The sequence below is a fragment of the Penicillium verrucosum genome, assembly GCF_028828655.1.
Source record: "Penicillium verrucosum strain IBT 35672 chromosome Unknown utg000002l_segment0_segment0, whole genome shotgun sequence".
Classification (NCBI taxonomy): domain Eukaryota; kingdom Fungi; phylum Ascomycota; class Eurotiomycetes; order Eurotiales; family Aspergillaceae; genus Penicillium; species Penicillium verrucosum.
This window is the reverse complement of record NW_026643211.1, coordinates 2,592,355-2,604,059: the sequence shown is the minus strand read 5'-3', so window position 1 is coordinate 2,604,059 and position 11,705 is coordinate 2,592,355. Positions and strand designations below refer to the sequence as shown.

Here is an 11,705-nt window from a genome sequence, read left to right as displayed (position 1 = left end):
CGGATACAGTCGCAAAAGCAACGCGCATAAGCTTAGGGTTCGATCGTAAAACAAGGAAATAGAGGGAAAGTAACACCAAGGTTGGAGGGGAGAGGTGGTTTGCGATGGGTGGGTGAAGAAGGAAGGGCGATTGAGAAGTGAAGTGACAGCCGTCGAGGATGCGACAAAAAGCTGCGAAGCCTGAAAGGGCGGCCGACAAAGACTCCGATATATGCGAGCTGTATGTCTCTACATACAACCATTCAATTCACTAGGCTAAAAGCCTCCCTGTGCTTCAATGGTTCGAATTTTGATTCCACCAGAGTCTCAGTTACAATAAAAATCCCCGATCTAATCTCAAATACAAAAACATCTAAACCCGCATCACGTTGTTTGGCCTCCGACGCCAAGACCTTTCCTCCGGCTCTGCCTGGTATGGCCTCAACTTTCCTTTTCTCTCACGTTTCTGTCAACAAACACTCTCGCCATGGCTACCGGAATGTATGCATAGTTTATATGGACTTGAGAAGGTCTCATTTACTAACATCATGCCTCTGTGACAGCTTCAACTCCACCTACTACGGCAAGGACTACCGCGCCGGTGCCGCCCTCCTTCGCGCCCGCCGCCCATATCTGTTCAAGAACACCCTCACAGGCTTCGGACTGTTCGCTTTTACAATTGCAGTCTGTAAGTAAACCATGTGACGCATACCGCTGTTCCGCTTCACCCCTCTTCCTATCTCCGAACCGCATCATGCCACCAGAACTTGCCCGCTGAGAAGTTTCCATGCGGGCTCGATATTCACAAGCGACAGAACATCATACTGATCTTGCTTCAATTTCCAGATACCTACACCCTCAAGGCTGTCGGCCAAGAAGAATTCGCCGACGTCAAGGTCCCCGATGCCCCCGCGGACAAGAAATGAAGCACAGTCAACATCCACCGGACCGGTACTTAGTGATGGGTTGACGTTGCAATTGGGGTTTCGGAGTCTTCAGGGAGACCTTTTTTTCAGATCTTTAGGATTAGCGATAATATCAGCGTTTGTGCTGCCATGCACAGAAGGAATTGGCTTGGAATATATATAGGCTGTACAATGAATTTAGGCTACGGATGTCTATATTCTTCGCACCGTCCCGCTGTGCTTTGTATGTGCCCTACCAACTTCAGAAAGATATCCCGGCATTTACTCGCTACACTATCGTCAAATCGCTAATATTACATATTCAAAGTTGAAGGGCGGAGTGATACAATAGCCTTCCGAGAAGAAAGACATTGATATAATTCTAGGTCACTAGACCTAGAGTATATTCGGTATGGTTTTAACGCACAGTACAAATGGCAATGGTCTGCTACCCCAGAGCGAATCATAACAGCCAACAAGACAAGAAAATGCAGCATGAATACAGAAAACAAATCTCTACTCGGTTCGCAGAACACGAGGACCCTTGTGCTTCGTGGCACGCTTGCGCTTGAGGCCCTTATCAAAGGCAACAGCGTTGCTATGATCACGGCCGAGGTTATCCAAGTCCTTGACCTTGTAGAGACGAACGATCCAGTTCTCGCTGGTGAAAGCCTCTTCCAGTGTGTTGAGCTGGGGGCTTTCCTTGGGAAGTTTTGTGCCACGGACACGGTCCATGGCCTGACCAGGCGGGAAGAGCGACTGGTAGTTGTGATAAGACATCTTGTACCTATTGATAGGGTTAGCAGTGGCATGGATAATCAACACGTGGTATTCTTACATCAAGCTGTTCTTCATGGCGGGAGTGGCCTCCTCGTCGACACGGTACTCGCCGCGAGCGGTGAAGAAGTCACGCTCCTTCACCTCGTCTGGCCAGATACCCTCGGCAATACGAACCATCCAGAGGAACTTGTTCAAGTCGTCACCTGAGTAGCCAAGGAGTCCACCAAACACGACCAGGACGTAGTCGACATCATGCTGTCGCAGAATGGGGTAGCTGACTTCCTCGCGCGAACTCATTGCCTTACCAACAGTGGCAATGTGGGTGTTGTTCCAGGTGTTATTGTCGACCAGAGTGGGACGGTCAGCCATACCACCAATTTGGTATCCATAATCCCACCAGGACATGATCTTGGCATTGTCCGGGGTATTCTGGCGGAGCCAATAGTATGCCTCACGGTAGTCATCGATGATGAACTGGCTTCCATCAGGAAGCCTGCTGGCCAGAACCACAGAGGGGGAGGAGTATGCGTTGGAGGTAACCCAGGTGCAGTGTGCAACAAACAGAAGTAGGTAAAGAGTGACAGAGCCTACCACGACAGACTTGGAGAACCAGGAGTAGATACCGACAACAGGGTTCCGGGTTGGCCGGAGTGCCTTATCTTCAGTAGTTGTCTTAGCCTTGGGTTCAGTGCTTGGGGTCGACGCAATCAGGAAGTTATCGAGGATGCACGACAATGCCAGAGCAGCCGCAACACACACAATGGGGGTCAAGGTCAGCATCAGACGGACCATAACGCCGGCAAAGTAACTAGCGAGGACCGAGTAGATAACAACAAAGACATGCTCATCCCTGAGCTTCTGGAAGCACATGAACACGCCAGCGGGGAACAGCCAGATAAGGAAGTTCAGGTCAAAGAAGAAGGCAGGCCAGGCGGTGGGCTGGTGCTCGGAGACGGAGGCAATGATGGGGATATGAATCTTGGCATATCCAGTATCCCACAGAGAGTAGAAACGACCACTCCAGGGAGCAATGACCCCAGAGATTGACAGCAGGATAAGACCACCAAATCCAAGACCGAACGTAAGCAAGACCATAGAGGTGAGGAGCTTCTGGAACTGCTTGCCGGGCAGGTAGGCCCGAATGAACTCGGCAAATGCCACCAATTGGATCAATCCAAAGACACCTATCAAATAGTTAGAATGAGACAACGGCATAGCTCAGAACCCAAAGTCTTACCAAGTGCAGACATGTGGTCACTGTTGCGAATAGGCAGGAAACCGACGAAGGGGATCTGCATGCTTCCCAATGTTCCCAGGGCATACCAGGTGGTGTAGCTGATATAGACACGGGTGCTGTATCGGCCCATGCACAGAAGAACAAAGACATGGAGAGGGATCAGGTTGGTAATGAAAACGTATCCACCCCAAGCAGAAACCATGTATCCATAGAACAATGCAGTCAAGGCTCCCCACATGATAGAACCGTTCTTCACGGCCTTGATCCAGAGGTAGAATGTGAACACCAATAGGAAAATGGCAATGGCTTCGTTATCGTAGCTGCCTGCCACAGACCGCGAGATGTAACCAGGTGTAATTCCCATGAAAGCAGCAGCCAGGAGACCTGCAGAGGGGGAGTCGGACATTTCGGAGGTCAGGAGATACATCGCCAGGGCTGTTAGTCCAGAGAATCCAGGGGCGAGCATGACACAGATGTTTCGAATGTCGACGGGGATGGTAAGGAGACGAAGGATGTGGTAGATCACGCCGCTGGTCACCATCAGGCCAGGATACAATGTACCACCAGTAACGCGACCAAGAGGGTGCCATGTGCCTGTAGTATGAGGATTTCCATCAGCACAATGCCAATTATACTATCATATGGAGGATGTCCAACAACGGGGAAGGGGTCTTACGGTCATCGAACCAATCCCAGAAGCTATAAAAGCCATTTTCGATCAAGTATTTTGTCGCACGGAAGTTAAACCACGGATCGACTAGAGTAAGACAGTATCAATATCTTGTTTGTATGTTTGGGGGCAGTCAAGGTGGCCACCGCATCTGGTGCAGTAGTGCAGGGAAATCGTACATTCGTGAATGATACTTTCAAATCCTAGAAAATAGTTAGCACACTGATCATCGAGAGTCTGAATTGAGACATACTAATAACACTGAACAAGCGGCTGGACACCGCGGCGGCGGCAATGGTACAAAGAATGATAACCCGCAATAGACCGCGCGTGTTCCGGCCGGAGCTGCCTTTCAGCACAACATCAAGCGAAGACGGGGCCATGATGGCCTTGAAAACGGAGCAAAGTCCAGAGTCAGAAATCAAAATAGAAACATGAAATCAAGGAATGAATTGGGCCGAGATGCCAGTGGTGAGAGCCGTGGGGAGAGATGGGAAGAGCAAGAGCTGCGCAAGGTGGTCACTTCTGAAGGTCTTGGCATCGGCCAGAGGCGCCACCTCCGATTGCTCCCCGCAATACTACGACTCATCAATAATCTTTGCTTGGAGCTCTTTGACTAAATTTTCACTCAGTATACTTACTCTCGTCGATTACATCAATATCTCTACAGCAGAACGAGCCATTACAACCTATCTACACCTCACATACCCAAATGGAGCTGCCTCCGCTGACCAAGGAGCAGCTCTCACAGCTGGTGACCTCCAACGCTCCACCTTCACAGCTCTTTGAAGCCCTGTCGCGATACGAGCTCCAAGCATGCCTCATTTCTGCTGGGGGTAATAGTTCTAACACAGGCAGTGGTGACTCTACACTATTGAGCCTGTTCTACTCGAGCTTCTTTCTTGTCCATCTTCTTACCGACCAAGTGTTAGTTAATGAGAGTGCTATTGACGGTTGCCAACACTGCTAATGAAGTTTGTGTTCTAGATCTGAAGCTCGTGCATTAACGAAACGAATTCCTGAATCCCTACTCCAACATGATCCTTCTTTACAGAACTGCTTAACCTTACTGCGAGCGGTATGGCAGACTCAACACGGCCAGGTCTACCAAGTACTCCGGGGTCTACCATGGCCAGATATTTTGCAGCCACTGGTTCGGAGATATGAGAGTATGTCTCTCAAGACAATAAGCTTCTTCTTTTGGCAGGATCTTAAATTGACTAATCGTTCTACAATTAGGCTTCTTCCAAGACAAGACCTTGATCGCAGTGAGCAGGTCTTACGAAGCCATACGACTAGCTACAGCGGCTACCCACCTTGGTATTGACGAACAGCTTGCCAAGCAGGAAGATCCGAACGTAATATCAAGTTTCACAAAATGTGGATGGACATGGGATCCGGAATCAAAGGTGCTGCATCCCAAACCTATCGTCGTCTCGCCTGCCGAGTCTCAGTCTTCCAACGGGATTCGCAGGGCAATGGAAATGCTAGGAACGCGTGCGGGTTAGGTTTGCTTGGGAAACCGAGGAATATAAGCTATTTGATAGATCTGGTCCTCTGTCCGAGGTCTACTGTTCACACAGCTACATCCTCTGTCCGGGTTGTGGGAATGGTAGGACCGAGACCGAAGGCCGCCAAAACCAAGATTGCTCTTGTACGTACTTGGACCATTGGTAACGCCGGAATGCATAACACGATCTTTTGCTCTTGCTTCTGGTCCAACTGTAGTGTACAGGCGCACGACAGCCCAGGGTATGTACAGGGCCCAGATAAAACGTCTAAAAATGAGAAACAAAAATCATTCCATCTTGCGCTCGCAATGCCACAGCTCGGGGGGCAGATTAAACCCAAACAATCGTACAATAAAATGGAGCGGAATTGAGCAAAACGCATCTAATACCCTGGGGAGGTGCGATTCCCGCAAAGAGATCATTGCGTAGCATTCCTCCTCTATACCATCCATTACATTTACTCTCCAGCCTTAGCCTTCAAGAACGCCTCCAGGTCGAACTTGGGATCCTCGAAATTCGTGATAACTATGGAACCTTGGTCAGCACTTGGGGTTTTGGAGAGATGCGGCGGCTCCGGATGTCGTTGCATTGGTTGAGTTGTATCATCGGGGGGGATCAAACGTACGTCCGCTGGTCTGTGTTTTGGTCTCTTGGGGCTGGGTCTTCTTCTTGTATTCGGCCTTGGCCTGCTCGATCAGGCGCTCCTTGCGAGCATACTCGTGCTCAATCTCCGCGCGCTTGGTCACCGAGTTGAGGGAGGTCTGGTGGTAGACACCGTAGACAAGACCGGCAACGAGAGCCGAGTAACGGAGGACCTTTATGGTTGGAGACGTGGTCAACAACTGTCGGGGGAGAGGGTAACCCTTAGCCGGTACTCACATTGACACCCTGGCTAGCCATTTCTGCGAGGTTTGTGGGAGACGGGAATTAAATGAGGGGATTAATTTTGTAAGAAGGAGGGACCGTGGAAGAGGTGTCAACCGTCAATGGCAATGAATCTCCAGGTTAGTCAAATGGCGAGGTTCAGTTCATGTTCTGCGCGCGCGAGTTTTTCCGGACCGCTCCAGAGTTCCCGAAGATGGTGCTTAGTCATCTCCGTAAATAAACGCGCAGTGGAGGTACTACACTTGAACGCGGACGCATCTAGTCTAACATTTTATGATTGTACAAGATGTCGATGCAGCAGCGGAAGGATGAGATCCTTGCGAAGCGGGCCAAGCTTGCCGAGCTCAAAAAGCAGCGCGAGCTCCGCCAGAAGGAATTCACATCCCGAACCAGCGTCGGGGATGCTTCAGAGGTAAACACAGCATTTGAATGAATTACGGAGCTTGTGCGGATCTAATACCCTTTGTCAGATTATATCACCAGTACCTAGCCGCTCAGAGAACAGACACGACCTCGATGATTTGATCTCTCGCTTGGTCGACCGCCCAGCGTCGGCCTCCCTCAGCCACGGCGCCGATAGCCAGTCGCGGAGAGGAAGTCGACCAACATCTGTGTTGAGTGCGAGCCAATTAAGTGGGGAGAATGCAGACACATATGCAGCTTCATCGCGACCACATTCCCAGTCCATTGCCGTTCAGACAACAGATGAGCCTTGGATCTCCTCTGCAACGGAAGCCCCGCAGCCCCCTGAACTTGAACCCGAATACAAATCCACACCCAAACCGGAAGTTGTCACCTACAGCAAGGCCGTGCAAACAGACGGACTAGATATCCAGCCTGAAAGTCCTGAAGAGTCTGTCGCTTCGGACGATGAGGAGTCCCCGGGTACTACACGGTCGAGCAAGCATCTCAGTCGACGAAACCGGGAGCGAGATGAGGAAATCCGACAAAAGCTTCGTAAGGAAATCGAGGACGAGCTGCAAGCCACCAATCAGGCCGATAATGATGAGGACACAACTGCGCAATCCGCGAAGCTGCGGTATCCCCTACGCAAACTCGATGACGACGAGCTCAAGGCAGTAACATCGTCGGACGATTTCCTGGACTTTGTCGAGCGCTCTTCAAAGGTCATCGAGCGGGCTTTGGATGAAGACTACGATGTATTGGCAGACTATGAGCTGGGTGGAACTGATGGGCATTTGCAAGAAGATGAGGAGACTGGCAAGAAAAGGAGAGGAATGCAAGAAGTGTGCCATTTCTGGGACGAGCGGTGGAGCAAGAATCGCATTATCAGTGATCTAAGCTTCTCTCCCAAGGCAAGCTTTCCACTTCCAATGGATGTGCTTTGGCTCATGCTAACGTTGACTCTAGTTCCCTGAATTGTTGCTTGCATCATACACCAAGAATACTTCTGCTCCTCACGAACCCGATGGCCTTGTTCAGATCTGGAATCAGCACCTGCAAACCCGTCCGGAATATGTGTTCCACTCGACATCTGATATCCTTACCGCAAAATTCTCTCCTTATCATCCAAACCTTGTTGTTGGAGGCTCCTATTCGGGACAGGTGCTCGTATGGGACACTCGTTCCTCGCGCGCTGGTGGAGGCTCTCCAGTACAAAAGACCCCCTATCAGGTGGCGGACACGCCCATCCCGTTTACAGCATCTCGATTGTTGGCACACAGAATGCACATAATATCATGACCGCCTCCACGGACGGTGTGGTCTGCGGTTGGACAATGGATATGCTCTCTTACCCACAAGATCGTGTGGAACTGACTACCCCTCCCCCATCTAAGACCGAGGATCTTGCTCCAACTACCATGTCATTCCCTCACACTGATCCTACGTTCTTCATCGTTGGTACTGAAGAGGGAGTCATCTACCCGTGTCACCGGTACGATCGGGCTGGGGCCAAGTCTGGCACAGACCACCGCCTAGCCTACAAGGGACATACGGCACCAATCATGTCTACCGCATTCCACCCCGGCCGTGGGCCCGTAGACCTCGGTGATCTTATGCTTAGCTCCAGTCTGGACTGGAGCGTGAAGCTCTGGCGTGTGCGGCCACCTGCGACGACCGCCTCTGCCACATCTGGCCTGGCCCAATCCCAAGTCGTCTCACCCATTCTCGACATTACCCGGGACGATGTCGTCTATGATGCCCGCTGGCACCCAACCCGACCCGGCGTGTTCTCTCTTGTCGATGGTGCCGGCAACGTCGAAGTCTGGGACCTCGCTTCAGATACCGAAGTGCCAGTGGCGCGTGAGGTTGTCGACAATACCCATGGCAACATCATGTCCCGAAGCCTTAACAAGGTTGCGTGGGACGAGCGTGAAGGACGCCGCCTGGCCACTGGTGGCCTCAATGGTGTCGTTACGGTCTTTGAAGTTGGCAAGGGTCTCTGTGGGCTGCCGGAGGAAGTACCGGCGGACGAGTGGACGGGTATGAAACGGCTTGTTGGAAAGCTGGAACAGAAAGATAAGGATCGGGTGGCTTGAGGTTACCACTCCAAGGGCTTGTATCTTTTCCAATGATTGTCAATGTAGTTTTCTTCTGCGGGCCGACCTTACCCGTCTACCTTCTTCCCTGGGAGGTCTCCCGTCTTGCTTGCCATATACCCCCTTCCCTTCGATCACATAATTTGTGCATGTGTATGTATCTCATCGCCATTGCAATGGAAAAACGTCATTATCTTCATGGATTCTTGTTCTCTCTTCATCTCCAACTAGAATAGAGATCCTGACAGCTAATATTTGCGGAGCGTGAGCCCTAGTTGTTGGGATCGGTGTCACCTGACCCTGTTTTTCAGCTACGGATAGCTTCCAACCTTGGAAGGTTCCTCTCCCTCTTCTTCTTCTCCCCTTCTCCTTCAGCAGTTAGCACTTCCAATACAGTTGCATTGCTCTCTCTCTCCTCCTGGCTTCTCATTACAAGTACTATTCAAAACTCCAAGGTAAGAATGAGAAAGATGGAAACGGGCCTAGACCCCGAATTCCGACGCCACCTCGGGCCGTGTTACTACCAAATGTCTCCCCGATCCTGCCGAACACCTCTGAATAGACCCTTATTAGTTGACTATCAGTATACACATATACAAATATGATCCCAACTTATTGCGCATCTCAGAGGCCTCAACCCAGTCCTTCTATCCAGATTTGTTATGACATCTGTGTTTAGGTACAAGGAGCAATATATTCTCATCATCAAGATTAGAAATTAAATCCATGGATAAAGTAATTCTCACGAGAAAGGTATTTTCTAAATCACTTAAGCCATAGATACTAGACTCATGATAATATTTAGTGCACTCTTGTCCTCAAAGACTATGGCAACTGAGATACTGAACCAAGTATATCAACAGAGTTATCCTGTGAGCGTGTGTTCATACTCTGTTGATAGGAGAGATGCCTGGAAGCCATTCGATATCAACACCAAACTGTAGAAGGGCCTTATCTTAAAACGGTCCAAATAAACTACTAATCCTCACCAGATGCATTTCCCGAGCATGCTGCAACGCTCCTTTCATGATAGACGAGAATCAACAGAGTAACAGAGCAAACTACTTTACGAAAATACCCCACCGAACCTAGCCTTCGTGGACTTTAGGGATTGCCAAGATATATAATCCTATGTGACCGAAACTTGTGCGGTGAAGACTGCATTGGAACATATCGGACGACTTGCAGTCCGAGAGCCTGCTGGAACAACCAGTGCCACCTTACCCTAGTCAATCGTAGTATTTGAACAAAACTGGGCCATTCGATACGGCACACTTTGGCCAAGTAATGAGTTGAGTATTCTAATGAAAACCCGATTAAAATAACCAATTTATCTGCACGAAATATCGATCTTCTAGTTAGTCTGGTGGTGTGTATACAGATATGATTTCACTTTTGCATGAGATTCGCAGCATGAGCTATGAACTCCTAGGGCCACCGATGGACCACTTTCCACATGATCTTTAGGCGCGTTTTCGTTTTGGTCAGGCATCAGTCGGTAATTTATTTATGCGGCGAAAACTAGATCCGGGTCTAAACACCACGCAGGGCCGACACGAAAAGGGATTGTATGCAATGCAGGCATTTTCCCGATGATTCCTCCGAGGACCAGAGCTTGGAAATCATTAGTCAACTGGCGCAATATCTTGGCAAAGAGTATTACCAGTATCTCTTTGTGGGCGGACTCTTATCCACAGCAAGGGCGGAAAGTGTATCCAAGGCACCAAGAATAATAGACAAGGATTGACAAGGATCAACATTCACCCCACGCCAAGAGGCCTTCCCAGAGTGGCGCAGCCTTAACGGATTTTTGCGCTATGTCTTCAATGAGTGGAGATTGGGTCCCCCGGCAACATCATTTCGGATGCTTAAAGTTAGGATCTCCCCTTCAAAGATAAGAAAGAGTTGACACACAGCCATGACTAACATCTAACTGGCGGAAAGCCTCAACGTGGTATTGACATTTGCCTTGATCTCCGCATCCCCACTTAATCCTTCACCCTTGCCGTCAGGTCTCATCCTCTGAAGATGGTGAATACCAAGACCATGAGCTGAACTATACACCTAGCTATACATCCTGTGTGTTACAGTATGTTGCAACATGTTGCAGTATGTTACAACATGTTGAAGTATGTTACAACATGTTACAGCATGTTGCATAGTTATAGTTAACGAACGAACGTACATAGTTACATCTCGACGCGATAAAACTTTCGAGTAGATTTTAAGCATGATTCGAGCGCACCGAAAGGAGTCGCCTTAAACCTAATATCCACATGGCAGCACTTGCAGTACTCTCGGCTTTCAAGTGCATCCTTGTTCTAGGTATAATGATCAGGTGGTGAGGTCACACTCACAGCAGGGAGAACGGTTAAAGATGGTTTCAAGCCAAAACACTGCCCAGTCGGCGGGCTGGCCAATTGGAGCTGAGCCAGAGACATCCCCTTGGCAGTATCACGTCTTGCCGGCGGCTTCATGGAGCAATCGATCTTGGCTAGTTTGAAGAGAATAACATCATGGGAAGGAACACGATTTCTCACGCCTTGGCATATAATATTGCTTTTTTGGGTGGAAACATTCAATCACCTTGCTGAGCCCGAACAGCAGCTTTTATTCCTCCCCCCTTTTTTTGTGAACTCCCAACTTCCGACGGCCATAAAGGTCCCCAATTTAATCACTACTGTACTTCTCTTTTTTGAGTTGGGCCTAGATTTGTGCAGCTCACATATCCATTTCGATGAGAATATGCCAAGATTTGATCCCGTCAGCGCAACTCGGTTGCGTGAACTGCTCTCTAATCAACAGTCAACCTAGTGAACGCCAAGATCCAGGATTCCAGGCTGTGTTATCAGCAATTAGCCGTTGGTATGTATAGATAAGACTAGTGGTCAACCATTCATGCTTTGATGCTGATGGAGATCGTTCTTGGCGACTAGTCTTACTGCGGTGTTTTAGGGCCCTCCGAACGGACTAGTGTTGGTGGATACGTCGATCCCTTGGCAAATAAACTCTACCTTTGACGTTTTCAGGGGCCAGAGCAGGCGATACACAATACACATCTGAGTCCAGGTGATTACATATATTGTATACATCCCATAAACACAGGGGCAGACGAATTTAAATGACATGATGACTGGTCACAATTATTTCAAATTTGAATCCGGTCGATTGCCGCGTACCAATTCTGCGAGATATAGCTAGCCAATGAGTGCCTCAACGTATAACCATGCTGCCAAG

At 49.4% G+C, this 11,705-nt stretch overlaps 6 protein-coding genes across 6 annotated transcripts; 4 read left to right on the top strand and 2 right to left on the bottom strand.

Moving 5' to 3' along the window:
* Positions 1-466: 466 nt before the first annotated feature.
* N7516_006636 (Coiled-coil domain-containing protein 56) lies at positions 467-905 on the top strand (the record flags this gene model as incomplete). Its single annotated transcript, XM_057219356.1, has 3 exons — positions 467-480; positions 543-667; positions 826-905. 3 exons carry the CDS (start codon positions 467-469, stop codon positions 903-905), a joined length of 219 nt encoding a protein of 72 aa, XP_057073447.1.
* A 495-nt stretch (positions 906-1,400) lies between these two features.
* N7516_006635 (dolichyl-diphosphooligosaccharide--protein glycosyltransferase subunit STT3) lies at positions 1,401-3,954 on the bottom strand (the record flags this gene model as incomplete). The annotated part of the gene is made up of 6 exons (XM_057219355.1): positions 1,401-1,671; positions 1,723-2,848; positions 2,902-3,495; positions 3,578-3,658; positions 3,751-3,774; positions 3,825-3,954. The coding sequence occupies 6 exons, from the start codon at positions 3,952-3,954 to the stop codon at positions 1,401-1,403; spliced, it is 2,226 nt and encodes a 741-aa protein (XP_057073446.1).
* A 51-nt stretch (positions 3,955-4,005) lies between these two features.
* Positions 4,006-4,191, top strand: N7516_006634 (uncharacterized protein; the record flags this gene model as incomplete). The annotated part of the gene is made up of 1 exon (XM_057219354.1): positions 4,006-4,191. One exon carries the CDS (start codon positions 4,006-4,008, stop codon positions 4,189-4,191), a length of 186 nt encoding a protein of 61 aa, XP_057073445.1.
* Positions 4,192-4,283: 92 nt separating this feature from the next.
* On the top strand, positions 4,284-5,079 carry N7516_006633 (CSN8/PSMD8/EIF3K family protein; the record flags this gene model as incomplete). The annotated part of the gene is made up of 3 exons (XM_057219353.1): positions 4,284-4,498; positions 4,559-4,740; positions 4,811-5,079. 3 exons carry the CDS (start codon positions 4,284-4,286, stop codon positions 5,077-5,079), a joined length of 666 nt encoding a protein of 221 aa, XP_057073444.1.
* A 460-nt stretch (positions 5,080-5,539) lies between these two features.
* Positions 5,540-5,982, bottom strand: N7516_006632 (ATP synthase subunit e; the record flags this gene model as incomplete). Its single annotated transcript, XM_057219352.1, has 3 exons — positions 5,540-5,607; positions 5,708-5,897; positions 5,962-5,982. 3 exons carry the CDS (start codon positions 5,980-5,982, stop codon positions 5,540-5,542), a joined length of 279 nt encoding a protein of 92 aa, XP_057073443.1.
* Positions 5,983-6,253: 271 nt separating this feature from the next.
* On the top strand, positions 6,254-8,468 carry N7516_006631 (uncharacterized protein; the record flags this gene model as incomplete). Its single annotated transcript, XM_057219351.1, has 4 exons — positions 6,254-6,379; positions 6,438-7,283; positions 7,339-7,567; positions 7,603-8,468. 4 exons carry the CDS (start codon positions 6,254-6,256, stop codon positions 8,466-8,468), a joined length of 2,067 nt encoding a protein of 688 aa, XP_057073442.1.
* Positions 8,469-11,705: the final 3,237 nt, after the last annotated feature.